This window comes from Delphinus delphis, chromosome 5 (genome assembly GCF_949987515.2).
Source record: "Delphinus delphis chromosome 5, mDelDel1.2, whole genome shotgun sequence".
Lineage (NCBI taxonomy): Eukaryota > Metazoa > Chordata > Mammalia > Artiodactyla > Delphinidae > Delphinus > Delphinus delphis.
Genome location: NC_082687.1, coordinates 14,766,471 through 14,785,246, shown reverse-complemented (window position 1 = coordinate 14,785,246; position 18,776 = coordinate 14,766,471). Strand labels below are relative to the sequence as shown.

Here is an 18,776-nt window from a genome sequence, read left to right as displayed (position 1 = left end):
ATTTATTTTTCAGTCTGAAATTTACTAAGAGTTCTTTAAAGTATGGAATAACGGTACAAATGGATTATAAAATAAGAGTAGCTTTCACTGGAAGATTAAAGCAAAATGCAGTTTTCCTCTAGATTTTAACTTTGCTTATATTTTTCCTTTAAATTGATACACTAAAAATATTGCAATTAAGCACAACATGAAAAAATGTCCTTGTCCTATCTCCCCCTGCTCTGTTATAGATCATGTTTTATTGGAAAAATGGTCAATGTTAAGTCGCTTCAGCATCAATACTGAATATTCACGCATGTGTGTGTGCACATGCACACTATTTAGTAGGCTGTGTTCAATTGGTTAATTTAAGCAAACTATTTTAAGTGACACAGCAGTAGGGGTCCTGATACTTTGGTATTGCTTGAAATTACTTCTTAACTTCAGAATAGTGACTTTACACCTAAACCTCTAGCAGGGTTGAGCAGGAATCAAAGGGCTATTTTTTCCTTTAAATAAGAGTATTTACTAAAATAATATAAAGCTAAATCAAATAGAACTATTACAGAAGATAATTTGGGAAGTTAAATAATATTTTCTCTGTTTTTCCTATTTTATTTTTTTTAAGATTTTTTTGATGTTGACCATTTTTCTTTAAGTCTTTATTGAATTTGTTACAATACTGTTTCTGCTTCATGTTTTGGTTTTTTGGCCGTGAAGCATGTGGGATCTTAGCTTCCCAACCAGGGATCAAAACCACACCCCCTGCATTGGAAGGCGAAGTCTGAACCACTGGACCACCAGGGAAGTCCCTGTTTTTCCTATTCTAGACTTGTATAAATTTAAAATAATCTTTAAGATATTCACATTGTTTAAGTAGTTAAACAAGGAAGCCATCAGACTGAGGTGGCTCTAATGTCTTGGGAGCCTACGTAAGCAAACCAAAACTAAGCTAGAGTCAATGCACTCAAACCAAGCAAATGAAACTTAAGAACAACCAATCACAAACGGCCAACTAGGCTTTCCCAAATAAGGCAACTCCTTAAGCTATCACCTATCAAATCATTTCCTTGCTCTGCTTCTCTCTAAAAACCTCTCCCCCAGCTCCTGTTGGTAGAATACTCCACCTTTTGTTTGGACTGATTCTAACTGATGTATGCTCAAAATCAACTCTTGAAAATTTTAATGTGCCTCAGTTTGTCTTTTAACAATACTAAATGATTAACTGTATAGTATCTTTTAACGCAATAATGTACAATTGAATGTAATGCTCAACTGAATGTGTATCTTTCTGTGATCTCATTTATGCCTTTCCATTATCTCTTAATTATCTCAATTCCTCTTAATAAAAGTTTAAAAGCCTTTGTTTTACGGGTTTTATTCCTCCTTAACAAAATTAAGTACACAGTTTCTTAAAGTTGACCGTGAATATATTCTCCTTTTAACTGACTGACTTAAACCTGATCCACTGATTTGCATCACGAATTTTAAAAGGTGGATTAGTGCTGTAGATGTGATGGCTTAATTTTTCCAAAGGTGGTTCAGGATCGGTTATAGCAAACTGAGCAGCAGCATCAATTTCCTTCCTCACTTCAACATCAATTTCCTTCAATTCTTCAATACCGGCAAGTTTGTTGTTTACCATTTTATCTTTGAGAAGCATGATAGGATGGCTCTTACTTCTTAAATTCTGAACTTCTTCTCGTGTACGATAACTGATTCCAGGGCGACTCATACTGTGTCCATGATAATGGTATGTCAGCAGCTCCATCAGTATGGGCCCCTTTCCAGATCTACAATAGTCAGCTGCAACCTCAGTTGCCTCCCGAACACACAGAACCTCCATTCCATCTACCTTTAGGCCAGGGATGAAACTGCCTCTCTTGTAGTAATCAGTGTTGGCTGCAGCTCTCTCAACAGATATTCCCATTCCATAGCGGTTATTCTCACAGATGAAAATACAAGGTAAATTCCACACAGCTGTCATATTATAAGCTTCAGATATCTGACCCTGATTAGCGGCACCATTCCCATGTAGAGTCTAACACACCTCGTTGTTTCCCTTACATTTACAGGCCAGAGCAATACCAGCTCCCAGCAGTCCCTGAGCGCCAACAGTGCCATTGCCACCATAGAAGTTATTGGCATACATATGCATTGACCCTCCTTCTCCTTCAACACAGCCACCTCTTCGACCTGTCAGCTCTGCTAGAATTGATGGGACAGAAAGTCCACGAGTACACATGAACCGTGAGCCTGACAGGATGCAATAACATGATCCGTGGGATTTAGCCCAGCCTCAAGACCCACACAACAAGCTTCCTGACCATCACACAGTGACAGAAACCACGAATAAATTTCTGTTTTTACAACTGATCCGCCTTCAATTCCATTCGACAAATGTTCTGCATCATCCTGTAGTATTTGAGTCTATCCTCCCGGGTGAGCACTGTGGTGACAGGGGCACCCTCTTCCAACTGATAAAGATCACATTTCTTAATCTCAAATGTAGCATCATTTGAATAGTTACAGGATGCCACAAGCACCCTGTTAGCGGGCTTCTGGGTGACAACAGACAGCACGCTAGAGACAGCAGCAGCCAGCATCTTCCTCATGGAGCGCAGCCAGGGAGGCCGTGAGTCTCCATCTGCCAGGGTCACCTGAGTCCCAGTCTCCAGTGTACCCTCCACCCCCAAAACACACGCTGCACCACGATGACCGTGCGCTGGTGGCAGAGGCCACGTCATGCTGCGCGAGGCCACGGGCCGCAGCCTGGATCAGCTGATTTTTACAGTGCCTTCCAACTGTAAAATTAAGAATAAAGGTTGTTTCTTGCCCTGGAAGACTTGGCTGAACTACACTCTGTTCCTAACTAACGCCATCATCATTGCTAAAACATCATAATCTGGGTCCCTTTTCCCTGCTATACGCTAAAGTAATGCTTCCTGAACGTTGTATTCAATGGAAAAGAGGAGAAAACACAATCCTTAAGGCACACAAGAGCTCTGACAGGTTAAGCCAAAGATGTTCTTACCAATATTTCTTTAAAGTCTTTTTAAAAATCATTAAAATATGTATGAATATTTTACCCTACTCCACAATACACCATGTTTATTTTAAAGTAAAAATAAAGATGCAAATTATTTTTAGTTTACATAAGTTAAAAAAACACACACTTTTTTTAAAAAGTTGGTGCACCAGAAGAATATGCACATTTACACTATGGATTCTAGCACCTGTGTCTCCTGATTGGTGGTGAGGGAGGGCACGTGATGGTACACAAATCCCTACCTGAGATTAAAAGTCTAAACCCAATAACAAGCTTTGCCTGGTGTGCGAAAATTGAAATCAGGGTTGAAATGATCTAAGCATAGATGGAATGGATGTTCTATGTGTCCAGGAAGGAATCAGGGTTAAAGTAGCTACTAACAAGTTTTTACATGGCACTTTTCCTTGCTCTTTATTGTCATCCTGAATCCTGTTCAATTTTATCCCTATTTTCTGACTAATATTTTGGAGGGGTGTTGGTCTATTCCTATCACGTCTTCAACAGGTTTCCTTAGAAAATATCAAGATTCATATGGCTTTGTTTCTTGTTTTTATATCAATCTAAACAGAACCAGTCTTAGTCTGGGAAATCAAGAAGCATGTTCTTATAATATTTCCTTATATAGTAAACATTAGAAAGCATAACTTCTTATAAAGTGACACACTAAACAACATGCAGTTTGGATTGAAGAGCTACAGAGTTTGCTTAAGCAGTTGGTTTAATCATAGGACAAAAGAAGTCTTAACGCCTAGCGTTACAAAGATCACATACCATTTTCCTCTTTTGTGTTTTTGTGATTTTGTACCCTGATAAGCCATCCATAAACAGGGATTCTGTTCTATTTAGACTATTAAGCAATACACCTTAATACGTGCTTTGTTTTATATCCTCCACCTGTTTGTAAATAAACAAATAAAACACAAAAATCCCTGTTTATAAATAAATTCTCACTCAAATCCCTATGACATGTTCAAAGCAGCTGCCTTCTCTAACCTAGTTATAAGTATTATCATGGATACCTCTTATAGTATTCAGGCAGGAAGAAGAAAATAGCTTGTTAAAAAGTTATTATATCTATTAAAACTCCATCCTCCTCCCACCTTCCCACCCCAGACGTCATAAATGGGCTTCATCTTTTCACTCAATTTAAAATTCTGCTTGTGGAATTCATGGTCTTGCTGTGTTGTTTGCTCCTTCTTTGATAGTTAGCCTGTCTCTGCTGTTCTCTTTCATTCCTGCAGGTACTGGAGATCTCCAGGGAGCATTATCTCCATGAGAATGAGAAAAATGACACTGCATGATCGAACAGTAGTGTTAATGGGTCACTGAGTGACAGCTGAGCCTTCTCTCAGAGGCATCAGCCAGGCTAGCACTGCCAGGAACACAAGAGCTATACAGTAAAGTGTGCCAATTTAATCTTGTCACATGTAGCCTGGGCTGCAAAGATAGAGCTCCCCTTAAAAGCCCAGTGTGACAAGGCTAAACCTGACTCATGCCAGAGGAGAACATGCAAAGATGCTAATTGCAAAATACCTGTGCTACAGGTCACCACAGAAGATGGCCCTTTTATTGCAACAGGCTCTGGTTAAGATAATAAATAATAAAATGGGAAACTTGTAGGGACCTTTTGGACATCAGTTACACTATACAACCTAAATTCAACTTAAAGATAGACAGATGAAATCATATTTGCAGACTATGATGTCAGAGTATTTCCATTAAACTCATTAAACCTGATGATTTTTCTTTAAGTTTAAACCCATCCACATTTTCAAAGTAAAAGTAAAATTTCCAGACGTCAGGTAAAAGTTTAAAACCCCCAAGGAAATCCTGAGCTGTTGAGCCTCTCTTATCTGCCCCTGGCTAGACAGGATTCAATACACATGGACAATACAGCCAATGATAGTGTACTTCTCTGCGAATGATTTATTCTTTTGTCTTGTCATTGTTCAATACCATGTTTATTAGCAAACAGAACTAAGAGTCATCTACATGTTCACCACTGAAATGTTTGCAATTAAAATCCTCATAAATCCTAAGTTTTTAATTAACACCAAATCTTACTTTTAATCTATTTGAAATTAAAGGAAAACAGATGAGCACTTTTATAAGGCCAATAGTAGACTTTGCATTAATTAATAAAAATCCTAATAAAAGAGGAGCCAGTGATTATAGTAGCCATCATTAATGTCAGTGTGACAGAATTTCGCTTTGCATGTGTAATGGTTGATCCTCTACGGGCATTTATGAATTCATCTTAAAAGTGTCACCCCCATTGAATCAATAGCATATAAAATATTTTTTTATAAGCGACAAGGAAACACTAAAAAAAGAACAGCATGTTTGAAGAATATTAAATTCCTCCAGTAATAATTATGTACTTTCACCAAATGTTAAATAAGGAAAGCTGTTAAAGAGTGAATATGTTCTACATAAATAATATCAGATCTCATTATAAGATTACTGGCAATGTATTTTTTTCATAGCTCTAAGATTTGGCAATTAAAAGTGATGAGTAAGAGAACTTGGTGAAAAAAATTAAGACATATATAACTCACAGAAGAATTTTTCCCATTTGGTCTAATTATCTCCCTTGGAGAAAGGGAAAATGTCAGTACCATATATTCTGCAAAATAATGACAACCAAGCAGGGTCCTCCTCTAATGTTATAATAAATGAGCTTAGTTCAGAACAGTTCAGAGCCCTGGGCAAACAATATTTTTTTCTTCTCCTCACCCTCATCCTAATTCTCAAGTATCATTAAATAAAACTTCAGGACAAATTATCATGAAGAGAAGACAATTGAAAACAAGAGGTAAAGTGAGGGTGCTCCTCATTCCACTCAAATAATGATGGTATAAAGAAAGGAAAGACCTTACGGGTTAATTTTTAGTAGGGACTAATTGGAGCCACCATCTTTCTCCTGCTGGATGAACAGAGTCATCTGAGTCATCACGCCCACAGTATCCAACCCTTATCCCTAGAGTTCGGTACCAAGGTCTAGCAGATCATGATAAAAGGGGTCATTATACAAAACTGTAAAAGAAGAGTTTCCAAACATTTTAATAAGCCCCCTATAATTAGAACTGAAATTGACTATGGCCACGTGAGATAAGAAAAGCAATTCATGTATAATTTGGTGTCAAGATTTACTATGGCCTACTGTCTCAACTAGTAGAGGACTAGTGCAGGTATCAAAAGCTGTGAAGTGATTTCTGCTCAGTACTTTGAGTTGTTTTGTAAAATAAAAATCATCAATTCAATATATGTTTCTAACAAATCAAAGCAAATTCAAGAAGCCCAAGTCAGGTCTCTTTGCATTTCCTCCAAAAATTATTATTTACATTTCTTGGGAAAATTTTTTTGTTCACAAGATCTTAATTCTCACATACTTAAAAACCCATATCTCAAATTTTCATTCTCTAAATATACATTTATCTTTAGTAGTTTCCATTTTAATAGCAATAAAGTATACATTAAACGTGATAGTAAAATAAACTATATATTCAATAGTGAAATGATGGCTTCTCTCCTTTGAACAAAGTCTTTTGTAATATATGTCTCTTAACTGTACATTTTATGATGTTTTCTGTATTAATGCCCTCAACAACACTTCCTTCTAACAACTTTGGGTAGACTATTACCTTTTCCTAATATCAGTATGTGATAACATAATTAGCACATTTATTTCCTTTGACTTTGCTTCTTTGAAGATCTGAGTCACTGAACTAAGATTTAAAGAGACAAAGGATATTGGCAAAATTCCAGGGCACTGCTGCCCCCTAGAAGGAAGTTTGAGCAGCACATCTGACCATTACAGACAAATCTTGGGAAAAAGAGAGTCTGAGATCTTGCACCCCACTTTTAACAACCTACTGTTGGCTGCATCATTGGTTTTTTTGTGCCCTCTTCTTATCTAAGCTTGGGCACAGGGTTGCCTATCACATCCTAAACTAAGATCCTAATACACTCCATGGCTCTCTCCAGAGATCCCTGCGGATATGTAGAGTCATACAAACAAAATTTTCTCAACAAAATAATATTTTTTAAAATAATGAAGATGACATTTGAATCTATCATGTGCATTAATCTGAGATTTAAGGAACTACTGTAAATATTGCCCAGGTTTGTAAAAACCTTTCATCTCTTTGTTGAAGATACAAAGTTTGTTCATTTGATTTTTACAGAGACAGGTAAGGCAGTTTCTATCATTCTCAATTTCTATATGAGGAAACTGAGATCTAAAGAGTTTAGATGAAAGGCAAAACTTACAAAGTTAGTAAAAAGTATAATATTTTATTTATTCAGCACATATAATGAAGTGCCTTCCTTTATTTATTTATTCAGCACATATAATGAAGTGCCTTCCTTTCTGTACTAAGTAATAGAAATAAAATGATGATATACAATAAGATTTTCCTCTACTTAATCCAGTTCATATGGAGGTGTTGTGCTGTGAGCTCTCCCAGATTTTCTGGCATTGCATATAGAAAAGGACACATCATCATTGAATGACAGAGAAAGAGACACATGAACAGCTGTTATAGAGGCAATAAGACTAATGTATTGCATGCTGGGCAATGGTTACAATGACAGTTTGTCTTTATTGGGATCAGTGATGAACAAATTAAAATAGAGTAATGTCAAAAAGTGACACAAAAAACAGAACACTCTAATTTTGTAAAGTTGTGTTGTCTCCTTTAACTTGGTAATATAGCAGAGCTGAAAAGGCACACTGGGAAATATGAAAATCAGGATCTCATAATTATGCAATACATTATGAATATGAATGCAGTTTCTCCAAGCAACCTGAGACAATGCTGTAGATGTTTTATGGAGATTTTTGGGCGTGAGAATCTCTCTGTTCCCACGGACCCACTGTTCATCTGGATTCTAAGATATTTCCATAGTGCCCAGCACTGTAAGTCTAAAAGGCCACCATGGGAGAAGCCTCAGAGAGGTTTTTAAATGAGAAGTCTAATAAACATCATCCACATCGCTAAATGAAGATAGTGTGTAAGAAGAGTTTTTAAGCTCAAACATGTTAGGCACTCATCAAAATCATCATATTCAGAAAGCAAGATTGTCGGAGGATTGTCAGAGGAAGTTAACAAGCTTCTGTCAGGGCTACCAGCTCTTCCATTCTCTTAGGCCATGAGCGCTGCATTAAAATTTACAACAAATTTCTTCAAACATTCTTAATCTTTATCTGCCTTCATCTAGCCCTCATCCACCTCATTTCATGATAAAATTACTCTATTTACTGTAAGGATGAATTACACCTTTTTAAAGGATTTCTCATATTTTACAGAATGTCTCCAAATCATATGGAAAATTATATGGAATGCATAATATCCCCATTGATCTGAGGAGAAACAGACCCAACAAGTTTGATAAGTCCACCAAACATTAGGCACGGCCTCAAGTCATACATCTAATTCATGGAGAGCCAGCCTCAGTTGATCAAGTGCTCCTTGCCTTCACATACTACACTGCTCCCCTCACCCTAGCTGCCTGTCTTCTGATGAATTTTTACATCTATTAGAGCTTCCTTCCCACTAATCTTAGCGGAAGAGGAATGCTCTTCTTATCTAGAAATCTAAACCCTCAGCCCCTGCTACAGAACCTGCTACTGGCTCAAAACAAGACACTGCTCTTACTCACATATTCCCCACCCCGACCAGGGAATCATCAATTTTGTCTTCTCCTTTGGTTTTCTTTCATGCTCATATTTCCTCTGCTCTGAAAGAAGATACCCAAGTCTTCATTGCCTCTTTTAGATCTCATCCCATATTATTCCTTTTATCTAGTCAAGCTCCACAAACATGCAGCTTGTACCCACAGTCTCCATTTACCTTCCTCTAATTGCTTCCATATGCTTCTGCAATCTGTGTCATCAACAATGAATTGAAATTTCTCACATCAAGGACTTGGCTAAATTTAATGACAACTTCAGTATCGTCATTCTCTGCAACTCTCCACCGCATTACATGTGTTTCTCCATGGATATTCCCTTACCCTAACTTGAAAAAAAAAATGTTCTTATGCTGCTTATACCCTACACTTCATTTCCTGATATCTCAACCTTGACCCAAAAAGTAAAAGTAGGTTTAAAGTTTAATACAATACTATATGCTCTATTGTTGATAGTTACATGATTACCCACAGAGTCTCACATGATTTATTGGTTTAATTCTCACCAGTAGGGTACTGCCAACTATATTTTCAACATTAACTTTCCTTCATTCTCTCTAATATACCAGGGGAAAAGTGTATTTGAAAGTCCTGTGGTTATTTAAACTAAAAAAATTCTAAAATGAGAGAGTTCTTACCTATTATCCATTTGAATAAAAATAACTTCCTTCCCAATTTTCTTGTCTTCATTAGAGTCCTGTTGCTGGTTTATAAACTCAGCATATACTTTGACTATTTTGTCTTTTTAAAAATTCTGCCCTGTAAATGCAGAAAAGTACAAAGATGAAATATGTAAATCATCTCAAGATAATTGCTGTCAAATTTTGATTTATTCCTTTTTATTATTTTTTATTTCTGATATCAGGATCATATTGTATATTTTATATCTCTTAAGATTTGTTTCTTAGAATTATAATTATTTTCAAAATAATCAAAAGCTATTTAAAAGATAATTTCAGTGGCTGCTAAAAAAATCTCCATTTTATGGATGTGCCATAGCTAACTAAAATGTCCCCCTAAGACTGAACACTTGTGTTATTACTGAGCTCATACTATGTTCCTGGCAATATGCATTAGGGAAAGGACTGCTTTTTAAAATTTTGTTTATAATGTTTTTAACACAAAAATGTAAGGTTTTCAATGTGTTGATCTCTTCTGTTATAGTTCCACTCTTTGTACACAATCATGAGTTTATATACTATAAATAACTACTTATTTTATTATTTAGTCTTTGAGACATCTGGAAGTTACCGGATAATGCAGAGAAGTGATATTACAATTTTATTTTGTCCACTTCATTATTCCAAAGTCGTAGATTGAGTAGTCTATATTTTTATTATTTTGGGATGCTAGCTTCATATCTATCTATATATCTATATATATCTACATCTCCATAAGCTAAAAATTTTGTTTCTAAGCTCTTCAGTTTTATTATCTCTCAGTTGATTCTTATGTGAACACTTCCCAGTTTTAATTATTAGAGCATAATATAATTACATATTTGATAGACCAAGCCCTTAATCATTGCATTTTTCAAAATCCATTAAGATTTTATAGCCTATATACTATTTCATATGAAGATCGGGTAATTATATTAAATTAAAAGAATTTGGTATTTAAATAGAATTCCATAAACATATAAAATGAACAGGAGAGAGGTCTATCTTTACAATATTTAGTTTTCCCATTCAAGCCTATGCATCTCTCAGCCTACTCAGAATTTGACACACTGACATCATGTGGTTTTCCTTATGAATTGTTTCCTTATCCACTGTTTGTAAAGTTGTTTCTCAGCTTGGGTGATGGTGTTTTTTTTTTTTTATTGGAGTATAATTGCTTTACAATGTTGTGTTAGTTTCTGCTGTACAGTGAAGTGAATCAGCTATATGTATATATATATATATCCCCTCTCTCTTGGACTACCCCACCATCCCACCTTCATGCTATGTTCCAGGCATTTTGCTAAGTATATTGCAAGCAATTTTTTACTTAACTGTCACAACAATCCTATGACATAGATAAGATTGCCCTACTTAATTTTACTGATAAAAAAACTTAGGCTTTAATAGTATTTACAGGAACCAAAAGCCAGTAAGTGATAGAAACTGGACTCAAATGCAGATTGTCTAATCCCAAAGTTTCTGTTTTTGTCAATACTTATGGTGATAGCTCTGAGATGGAAACATGTTTCCTTAACATGTTTTGTTAAGGAAATAATCTAAATTTAATCTTTACTATGTTTTTAACAAATATGTTAAATTTTTTAAAATATCTTTTCATATTATTTGAAATAGTTATATCACATCTTTTTACTTGACTTCCTGGTATATTGTCATTCAAGGCCACTCCTATGGTGTGTGGCACCCCAGGCAAATATACTTTTGCAGAACTCCAAAGTGCATTACAAAATTCATGGATCCATGCAGGGCATAGTGATTTGTCAATGATGATTTAGAATAATAGGTAGAGAAGAGGAAATTACACATTTATTGTCCAATCAGAGCTTGTGAAGATTCTTGATACAGTTAAAAAGGCACAGTCTATTCTTGTTCACGTCCAAGAATCATCGCTTCCTGTTCTTTATTGCCAAGTGCATAATTTTAAACTAATTTCTCATATGCTTTTCCAAGAAAGAGGTAGTACCTGTTGTTAATCACAAAGCAGTGGTTCTCCAGAATCTGTTTGTATTCAAATAATATAGATCTTCTTGGCTCTATAGTTCCCTAATACCATTTAATTAATTCTGGTTACATCATTACTTATGATGCTGCAGCATATATCCTGCCAACCATAAACACTAGATCCTCAAAAGTTGTAACTGTGCTTTATTGATGATGACCACAAACGTAAGTCTTACCCAAAGTGTGCAGGTAAAAGTAAATGATAATTATATTTCTGGTCATGCTCAATTTACCTTTAGGATATTTATAGCATATAGAACAACACATCTTCCAAACATGTCCTCTCTTGAGAAGTTTAGAATGTTATCACTGCATTTCTAGAATGTGATTTCTTTCCATGTGGATTGCATTCCTGTCATCTACTCATTGCCACCAATAAGAGGGGCCATGGAAGGAGTGGGATGAGCCATCATATTCATGCAAGGAATGACTGCCCTGCCTTGGCACAGCTTAAGACCAACCAAGGAGAGCACAACATTACCTCAATTAGAAGCAAAAGAGGAAATATGTAAGAAGGACCTGATGACATTGTAGAGCAATTGTCTCAAAGTCCCAGGAAGAGATAGGAGCAGCCACCCGAGAAGGGCTGACAGACAGGTGGAGTGGGGTTTTCAGAATGGGTGAGTGACCACCCTAGATACAAGTGATGACTGGTTCACAGGGCAAAGAATGACTGCTGCCATCCTTACCACTCTTGGGTGCTATAGACTGGAGACAGCACCATGCTCATAACACAGATGTACAAGAGCCAATGCCTGCTCAATGCTCAAACCCAAGGACCGGTGCTGAACTATGGGTAGCCAAAAGCTTTGAATTTGTCCTGTATCCCATGAGAGTGAGAGTCACACAAAATCAATGTGTCTGTACAATTCTGACAGTCCAGTCTTGCTTGATTCACATCATGCCAGTCAGCAGGAGTGGTATACTTGCCAGTCCACTCACATGGATCTGATGCCCAGGCATGGGGCCCTGGGATAATCCCATAGGCAGATGTTCTGGAGCTCCTCTGGGAATCTGGTCAACCTCACAGATGGGTCAGAGGGTACCCAAGAGAAGATATGGATGGATAGATAGTATATGTGTGTATATATATATATATATATATATATATACACACATACACATATATAAAATATCTTGTTCAATTTATATAATCTAGTTAAAACATATTCTTAAGTACTTTATATTTATAGATTTCCTAATAATCAACTCTCCTAGAATTTCTAGGATAAATTCTGATTGTTTGTTAGTGTATTTACATAATGCATGAACAACTTGTGTGGCCTGATTTTCACAAAAGTCTTCTCTTTTTTGTTAGAGAAATTTCTTTTTTGGAAGATTATGTTTGTACTTGCACAAATCTGGATTCCAGTGTTCAAATTTCCTAACAACTAGTCCATTTTTGTTTTTGATAGATTACATTCATTTAAGGTCATATTTATTTTTTACCCTCTATGTGTCATAATAACAATCGCCAACTTTTATTGAGTGCTTAGCATGTAATGCTCATTGTCTAAACTTTACCATAGGTTATCCAGGTTAATTCTTGCAGGCACACTTTTAAGTGGGTACCATTATTATTACTTTCTCACAGTGAAAATGAGTTTTATTGAAGATGTTTATCACACATAATAGAGCTTGTAAATAGTGTAGCCAGATTGTGAAACCAATTTAGTCTGAGTCCAGAATTCTCACTCTTAACCACTGTACACTAGAGAGAGAATATTAAAAAAGATAGGATCTCTGCCCTCAGGGACCTTAAGTTCTTGTGCAGGTCTCTGAGAAGCCCAATCAAATTATACTTCTATCCTGTCTGGATTCTAAATAAATTGGTATATAAGACAAAGGATTCAAAAATGGAGGCCAAAATGTCATCAATAGTTTTGTAAAGTTTCCATTGGAAGATATCTTAGTTTGAGAGCAAATTTGGTCTCCCAACCCAGGAATAAGGAGACTCACCTCCTCAGAAACAGGCAATGCTAGACCCAGAGGTTGAGGTCATGGAATGGGAAGAACAGAGAGGAAGTTCTGCTGCCTGTCATATGTTCATTCCCAAGAAGCGAGAAGAGCTGAGTCTAGTCTGTCCAATTTATAGTTCCCAATTTTGCCATCTAGATAACACACTTCACCTCTTCTAGGTGAGGAGACTGAAAAGATGGAAAAAACCAAAAAGTGTTCCATCCAATTCCAAGTACTGATGAGTTTCCTCTCCTTTCTCTCTCATCCTAATTGCTCCTTCTTGGCCAGCCTCCTGTTGACTTATTTTCTGCAACTGGGAAATCGTGCATCCTGCTCATCTCATTTCATTGTTTCTATATTTTCTTTTGTTTCCTCAATGGATGACTCAGTTCTTTCAGTGTGGACAGGTCATGCTGGTGCTGAATTCTGTGAATTGTGGACATGGGAGCAGAAGAAATACACTTATACTTGGAAATATTATTCTTCTAAAATTTTATACCTGGAAAACACAAAAGAACGAATCAAACAATTTTTGAAAAAATAATAAAATAGGGCTTCCCTGGTGGCGCAGTGGTTGAGAGTCCGCCTGCCGATGCAGGGGACACGGGTTCATGCCCCGGTCGAGGAAGATCCCACATGCCACAAAGCGACTGGGCCCGTGAGCCATGGCCGCTAAGCCTGCGCGTCCGGAGCCTGTGCTCCGCAACGGGAGAGGCCACAACAGTGAGAGGCCCGCGTACCACAAAAAAAAAAAATAATAATAATAATAATAATAAACTAAATTAAAATGTTTGTCATGAAATGAGCATATAGAACATAATAGCTTTTATACTGTTTTTTATTTAAAATATAAAGGAAGAAAGGATACCTTTTACAATATTAACAAAATAAATAAAATAGCTTGGAAATATTTTAGTGAGAAACGTTCTTATATGAAGAATTCCAACAAAATAACATTAAAAATTATGAAAAATGGAAATGTACATCTGGCTTGTGGGTAACAAGACATTATTTTGGATATGTTGGTTCTTCTAAATTTAATAAATGTTATCTAAAACAAAATAACATGACTTTCTTGAGGGGCTAAGAAGGGAGATACGGAAATAGGAGTAAAGTTTAAAAATTAAACAAGGGAAAATTTCCAGGGATGTCCCAAAAGAGATTATTAACGAGGGATTGTCTCTGATCTGGATTTAAAATATTAAAAAATGACAAGTAACTAAAGCATTTGGTCTCTATAGAGTGAAAGACCAATCATTCAAGCTAGAGTAAAAATATAGATGTTTATATATATATATATATATATATATATATATATATGGGGATTTAGTACATGAAAAATATTCATAAAGAAATAAGGATGCTGGAACATGGTCTTGGGCAAATGACTATACACCTAGGCAAAAAAAATTAAATGAAAAAATGAAGTTGGCAGCTAAACATGCTATTGTACAAAAACCAGCTTCAGAGTGATCCAAATATTAATTACAAAAAAGAATAACAATAATAAATTCTAGAAGAAATTGTGATAAGTGGGGAAAGAAGGTTGACATAAAACCTAAAAACAATGAAGAAGGGGGAAAAAACTAATAAATTTGACCAAATAATTATTTTAATTGCAGGAAAAATATGGTGACGTAAAAAATTGCAAAGTAAGAGAAGTATGTGTAATACATGAGATTTAAGGAGCTCATTTCCTTAGTATACAAAGAACAAGTTATAAAAAGAAAAATAATGAACGTGAACATAGCAAAGGATTCATAATAAGCAAAACATATAAAAAGAAAGTGCCAAGAAACATTTTAAAAAAAACATTGGCTTTCCTTGGCTGTCCAGTTGACAGACGGCAGATGGTGGGACTTCTCAGCTTAAATAAACTTGTGGACCAACTCCTATAATAAATCTCATTGTATTGATATCTATCTATATCTATATCTGTATCTATGTCTATCCTATTGGTTCTATTTCTCTGGAGAACCCTAATACTACTGTATATAAAAACTTTCATTCTCTCAAGTAGAAGACTCATCAGGAATCCAGGTTCCTTTTAGGTCTCTGCTTCCCCATCTCTAGCATGTGGTCCTTGTTTTTATACTTCAAGGTGGCTGCTAGATCTCCAACCAACACATCACTTTTCAAGAAGCAGTATGGAGGGAAAACAAGAAAGAACAAAAAATAGGTGAAGGGCACATGCCAGATATCATCTAAGGAATTTTCCTTGAAATTACACACTTTTCTGTTTACATTCATTGGTCCTTAATTAGTGACAAGGCCATGTTTAATGAATAGTAGGGAAGGTGGAAAATAGAGTCTTTACATTGGGCACATAAATAAAATACAGGATGCAATTACTAAAGAAGGAGAAGAGAATGGATTTTGGTATACATAACTATTAGTTTGTCACCGAATAAATTAAATTAATACTAAAGGCTACTCTGTTACCAGGGCTAAAAATTCCTTATCCCAAATTATGTCCAGTCACCTTTCTAATATACCATACTAGAGATTTTGCAAGAGAATGAAAGAAGACAATAAGAAACTGATAATAAAAGCTCAAACAAATATGAGGACAAAGTAAAAAACCTTTCCCTCAATTTTGGCCAAAGAATACAGAAGCATTTCAAGAGTTTAAGAAGTGGAGTAAGTAGAGAAAAGTATTTAGGTTTAGCCTCAACAGAACGCTAGTAAATTTTACAGAATTAAGAACTGTTAACCTGAACTAATAGGAGAAACCTCTAGTAAGGTTGAATTGATGAATTTTGGTACTGTACATTTAACACATTAGGGGAGGCGGATGGTGGAAGGCTCCTATGTCTACCATAACCTCTCTCAGAAAGTGGCTCTTGAGAGTTTCATGGCAGTGATAGACAGAGTCACCCAATCTTACTTTTTTCTCTTCTAAGTTGATACATTCCAAAATCTTTTAATGTCCATTTTCTCTCAGCTTTGAGTTCCTAGTACTTGGTGCAGCATTCCAGGTGAGGTTTGTCTAGTAATACAGCTGTCACCATTTCCTGTGAATTGACAATTTAGTCCTGTGCCCAGTTGCTGCTGCCACTGACTCCCTTTCTGAATTTAAGCTGCTGTTGAAGCTTTTGAAGTCTGCGTCTCCGGGGTTGGGAAGGAACAATTCCACAGTCTTGCGCTTCTGCTGACTTTGCCATTTCTCCATTTTTGATGTCCATGAAGTTTTGGGGAATACTCTATTAGAGCACGGGGAAGAACTGCAGGGCCAGTTATAATGACCAAATCACTTTGAACCACACCCAGTAGTGATCTGAGTAGTTTCCAACTGTTCCTCCAGATTTTCTTTCTTGGTCCTGAATTCAGAATGGAATTTTGGGCAGCTGACCTAATGCTATTTACCTAGACCTCTGTCTAATAACTTAAATCTAGAGACTCCCTAGGGCTCTCCAGCACATAAAGAGCTTACCCACCTTTGAGATTTGAGAAAGCATAGTTCCTTCCTCTGTTGTTTAAGAGACCCATAACTGGACAGACTCTCTTTCCCACAGAGGTAGCTTTGCCTCACCAGTGCCTGCTCAGGAAAAGCTCTGCTTGTGAACATCTTGAAGCCTGAAGACATCTATATCATGAAGACACAGCAGTTCTGCTGAGGCTTATGCTCGGTCTGATTCTCTCATCTTTTTCAGGCCTGTGCCTTCACTAAGGTCTCTGTGGCCTCAGTTCTACTTGCCAGGCTACGCGCGCCTGCCCACTAGCTAACACCTAAGAATCCCTTTACAAGATCCTGTGTCTGGCTTGAAAGCGTTTTGTCCAGGCAGCAGAAATTGAAACCTAACTGCACAAATGAAAAACCCGAATCAAAATACTTTGTCCATAACCAAAGGCGTGGCCACACCAGAAGCCCTGTTACTTCGTTTATATTTGCTTTTATTTTGCTCTCTAAAATTTTGCTTCCTGTGACTTGTTTCTTAAAGGCGGTCTGGCCTAAGAAGGAAATGATGCGTTTTGTAAGGGGGGCTAACAAGTTAAAAGTTTGAAAGAGTATCAGATGGAAGCTAAATATCATTTTTGTTATTGGTAGAAGATGCAGTTTCGTGAGAAAAGTTAATGGGTTTGTGGATTGTAATCCACAATTAGGCAGACTTACCCCCCAACACCTAGCAATACTGTGAAGTTTCCCTAAGGAGGAGCAGGATGGTAGGCAGCCCATTCCCAAGGGAGGAAGTCTGAACAGGATCCTTGGGTTATATTTTCCAAATTTACAAATCAAAGGAGCCTTTTGTCTTCCATAAGGGAGAATGAGTAAAGGAACATTCTGAATGCTGAAATCAGAGGTCAAGAATGTCACACTTCTTTAATTCTCTTTACTTAGAAGAACACATCAGAAATAAAGATCCCTGCCCCTCGCCCAATAATTTTATTTGGCCTAATATTAAATAACCAATAAAATTATTTACTTAAAATTACAGAGAGCTAATATAAATTTTAATAAAGGACTTGATCTAGTCTCTCAATCAGTATTTCTCAATGGGGACACTATTTGCATTTTGAGAGGGACAATATTTCAATGTGCAAAACTGACCTCACCTTGTGGATCGTTTAGCATCCTGGTCCTTGAGCACTAAAGGGCAGCAACACTCAGTCCAGCAGACACTAGTACAATAAAAATTGCTTCTATATGCTCTTAAATATTTTCTAAGTGGTGACATCTCTCCCATCTGCACCTCCACCTGCTGCAGGTGATCCAGAAGAATTCTCAGAGAACACTCCCCTCTGAATTCTGAAATATGAGTAAAAATTGGATTAGTGGAGAAAAGTAATTGTTTTCCAAGCAGAAGAAACATGTTGGATGTCCCTGAGGCCCAGAGGAGCATGGCATATCAAAGAACTCAAAGAACAGCTCTGAGCTTAGAGTTAAGACAGTGGGGAAGTGCTGGCAGAGGAGGGTGGTGATGCATGCAGGGACCCACGTCTCTATTAGGTCTTTATTAGTGTAAACCACTTGCAGTGGTTTAATAAGGGAATGGCACGATGAGATTTTTGTTTTAAAGTCAATCATTTTATTGCATGATTCTCATTCGCAGTAAATTCATTTTCAGTTAATACTCTTTGCACTAACTTGAATACCTTTCTAATTCACATGACTTTTGTCTTTCGTGTATATGTATGGCTTTTTGCTTATTTGTTTAAGGGATTTTTTTTGCAAACAGATTAAAGGCATTTTATATAAAATGAAAACAAAGCATCTTTTAATTACCCACACCTTCACTCCTCATTGATTTTCACACCATGTTATTGCATATGAGATGAAAACGAATCCAATTGTTCCATACCACACATACCGCACAAGAGACTCATTCTCACATTACTTAGTCTTTAAAACTTCAGGAAAGAAAGCTTGATAGATCTGCTGATGAAGCTGTTCAGTTAATTAACAAACAGTGAAG

At 36.5% G+C, this 18,776-nt stretch overlaps 1 protein-coding gene across 1 annotated transcript; it reads right to left on the bottom strand.

Moving 5' to 3' along the window:
• Nucleotides 1–1,420: 1,420 nt before the first annotated feature.
• On the bottom strand, nt 1,421–2,594 carry PDHA2 (pyruvate dehydrogenase E1 subunit alpha 2). Its single transcript, XM_060011613.1, is given in 4 exon segments — nt 1,421–1,974; nt 2,068–2,229; nt 2,232–2,315; nt 2,318–2,594. Coding segments are annotated over 4 exon segments (1,077 nt in total).
• Between the last annotated feature and the right edge of the window lie 16,182 nt (nt 2,595–18,776).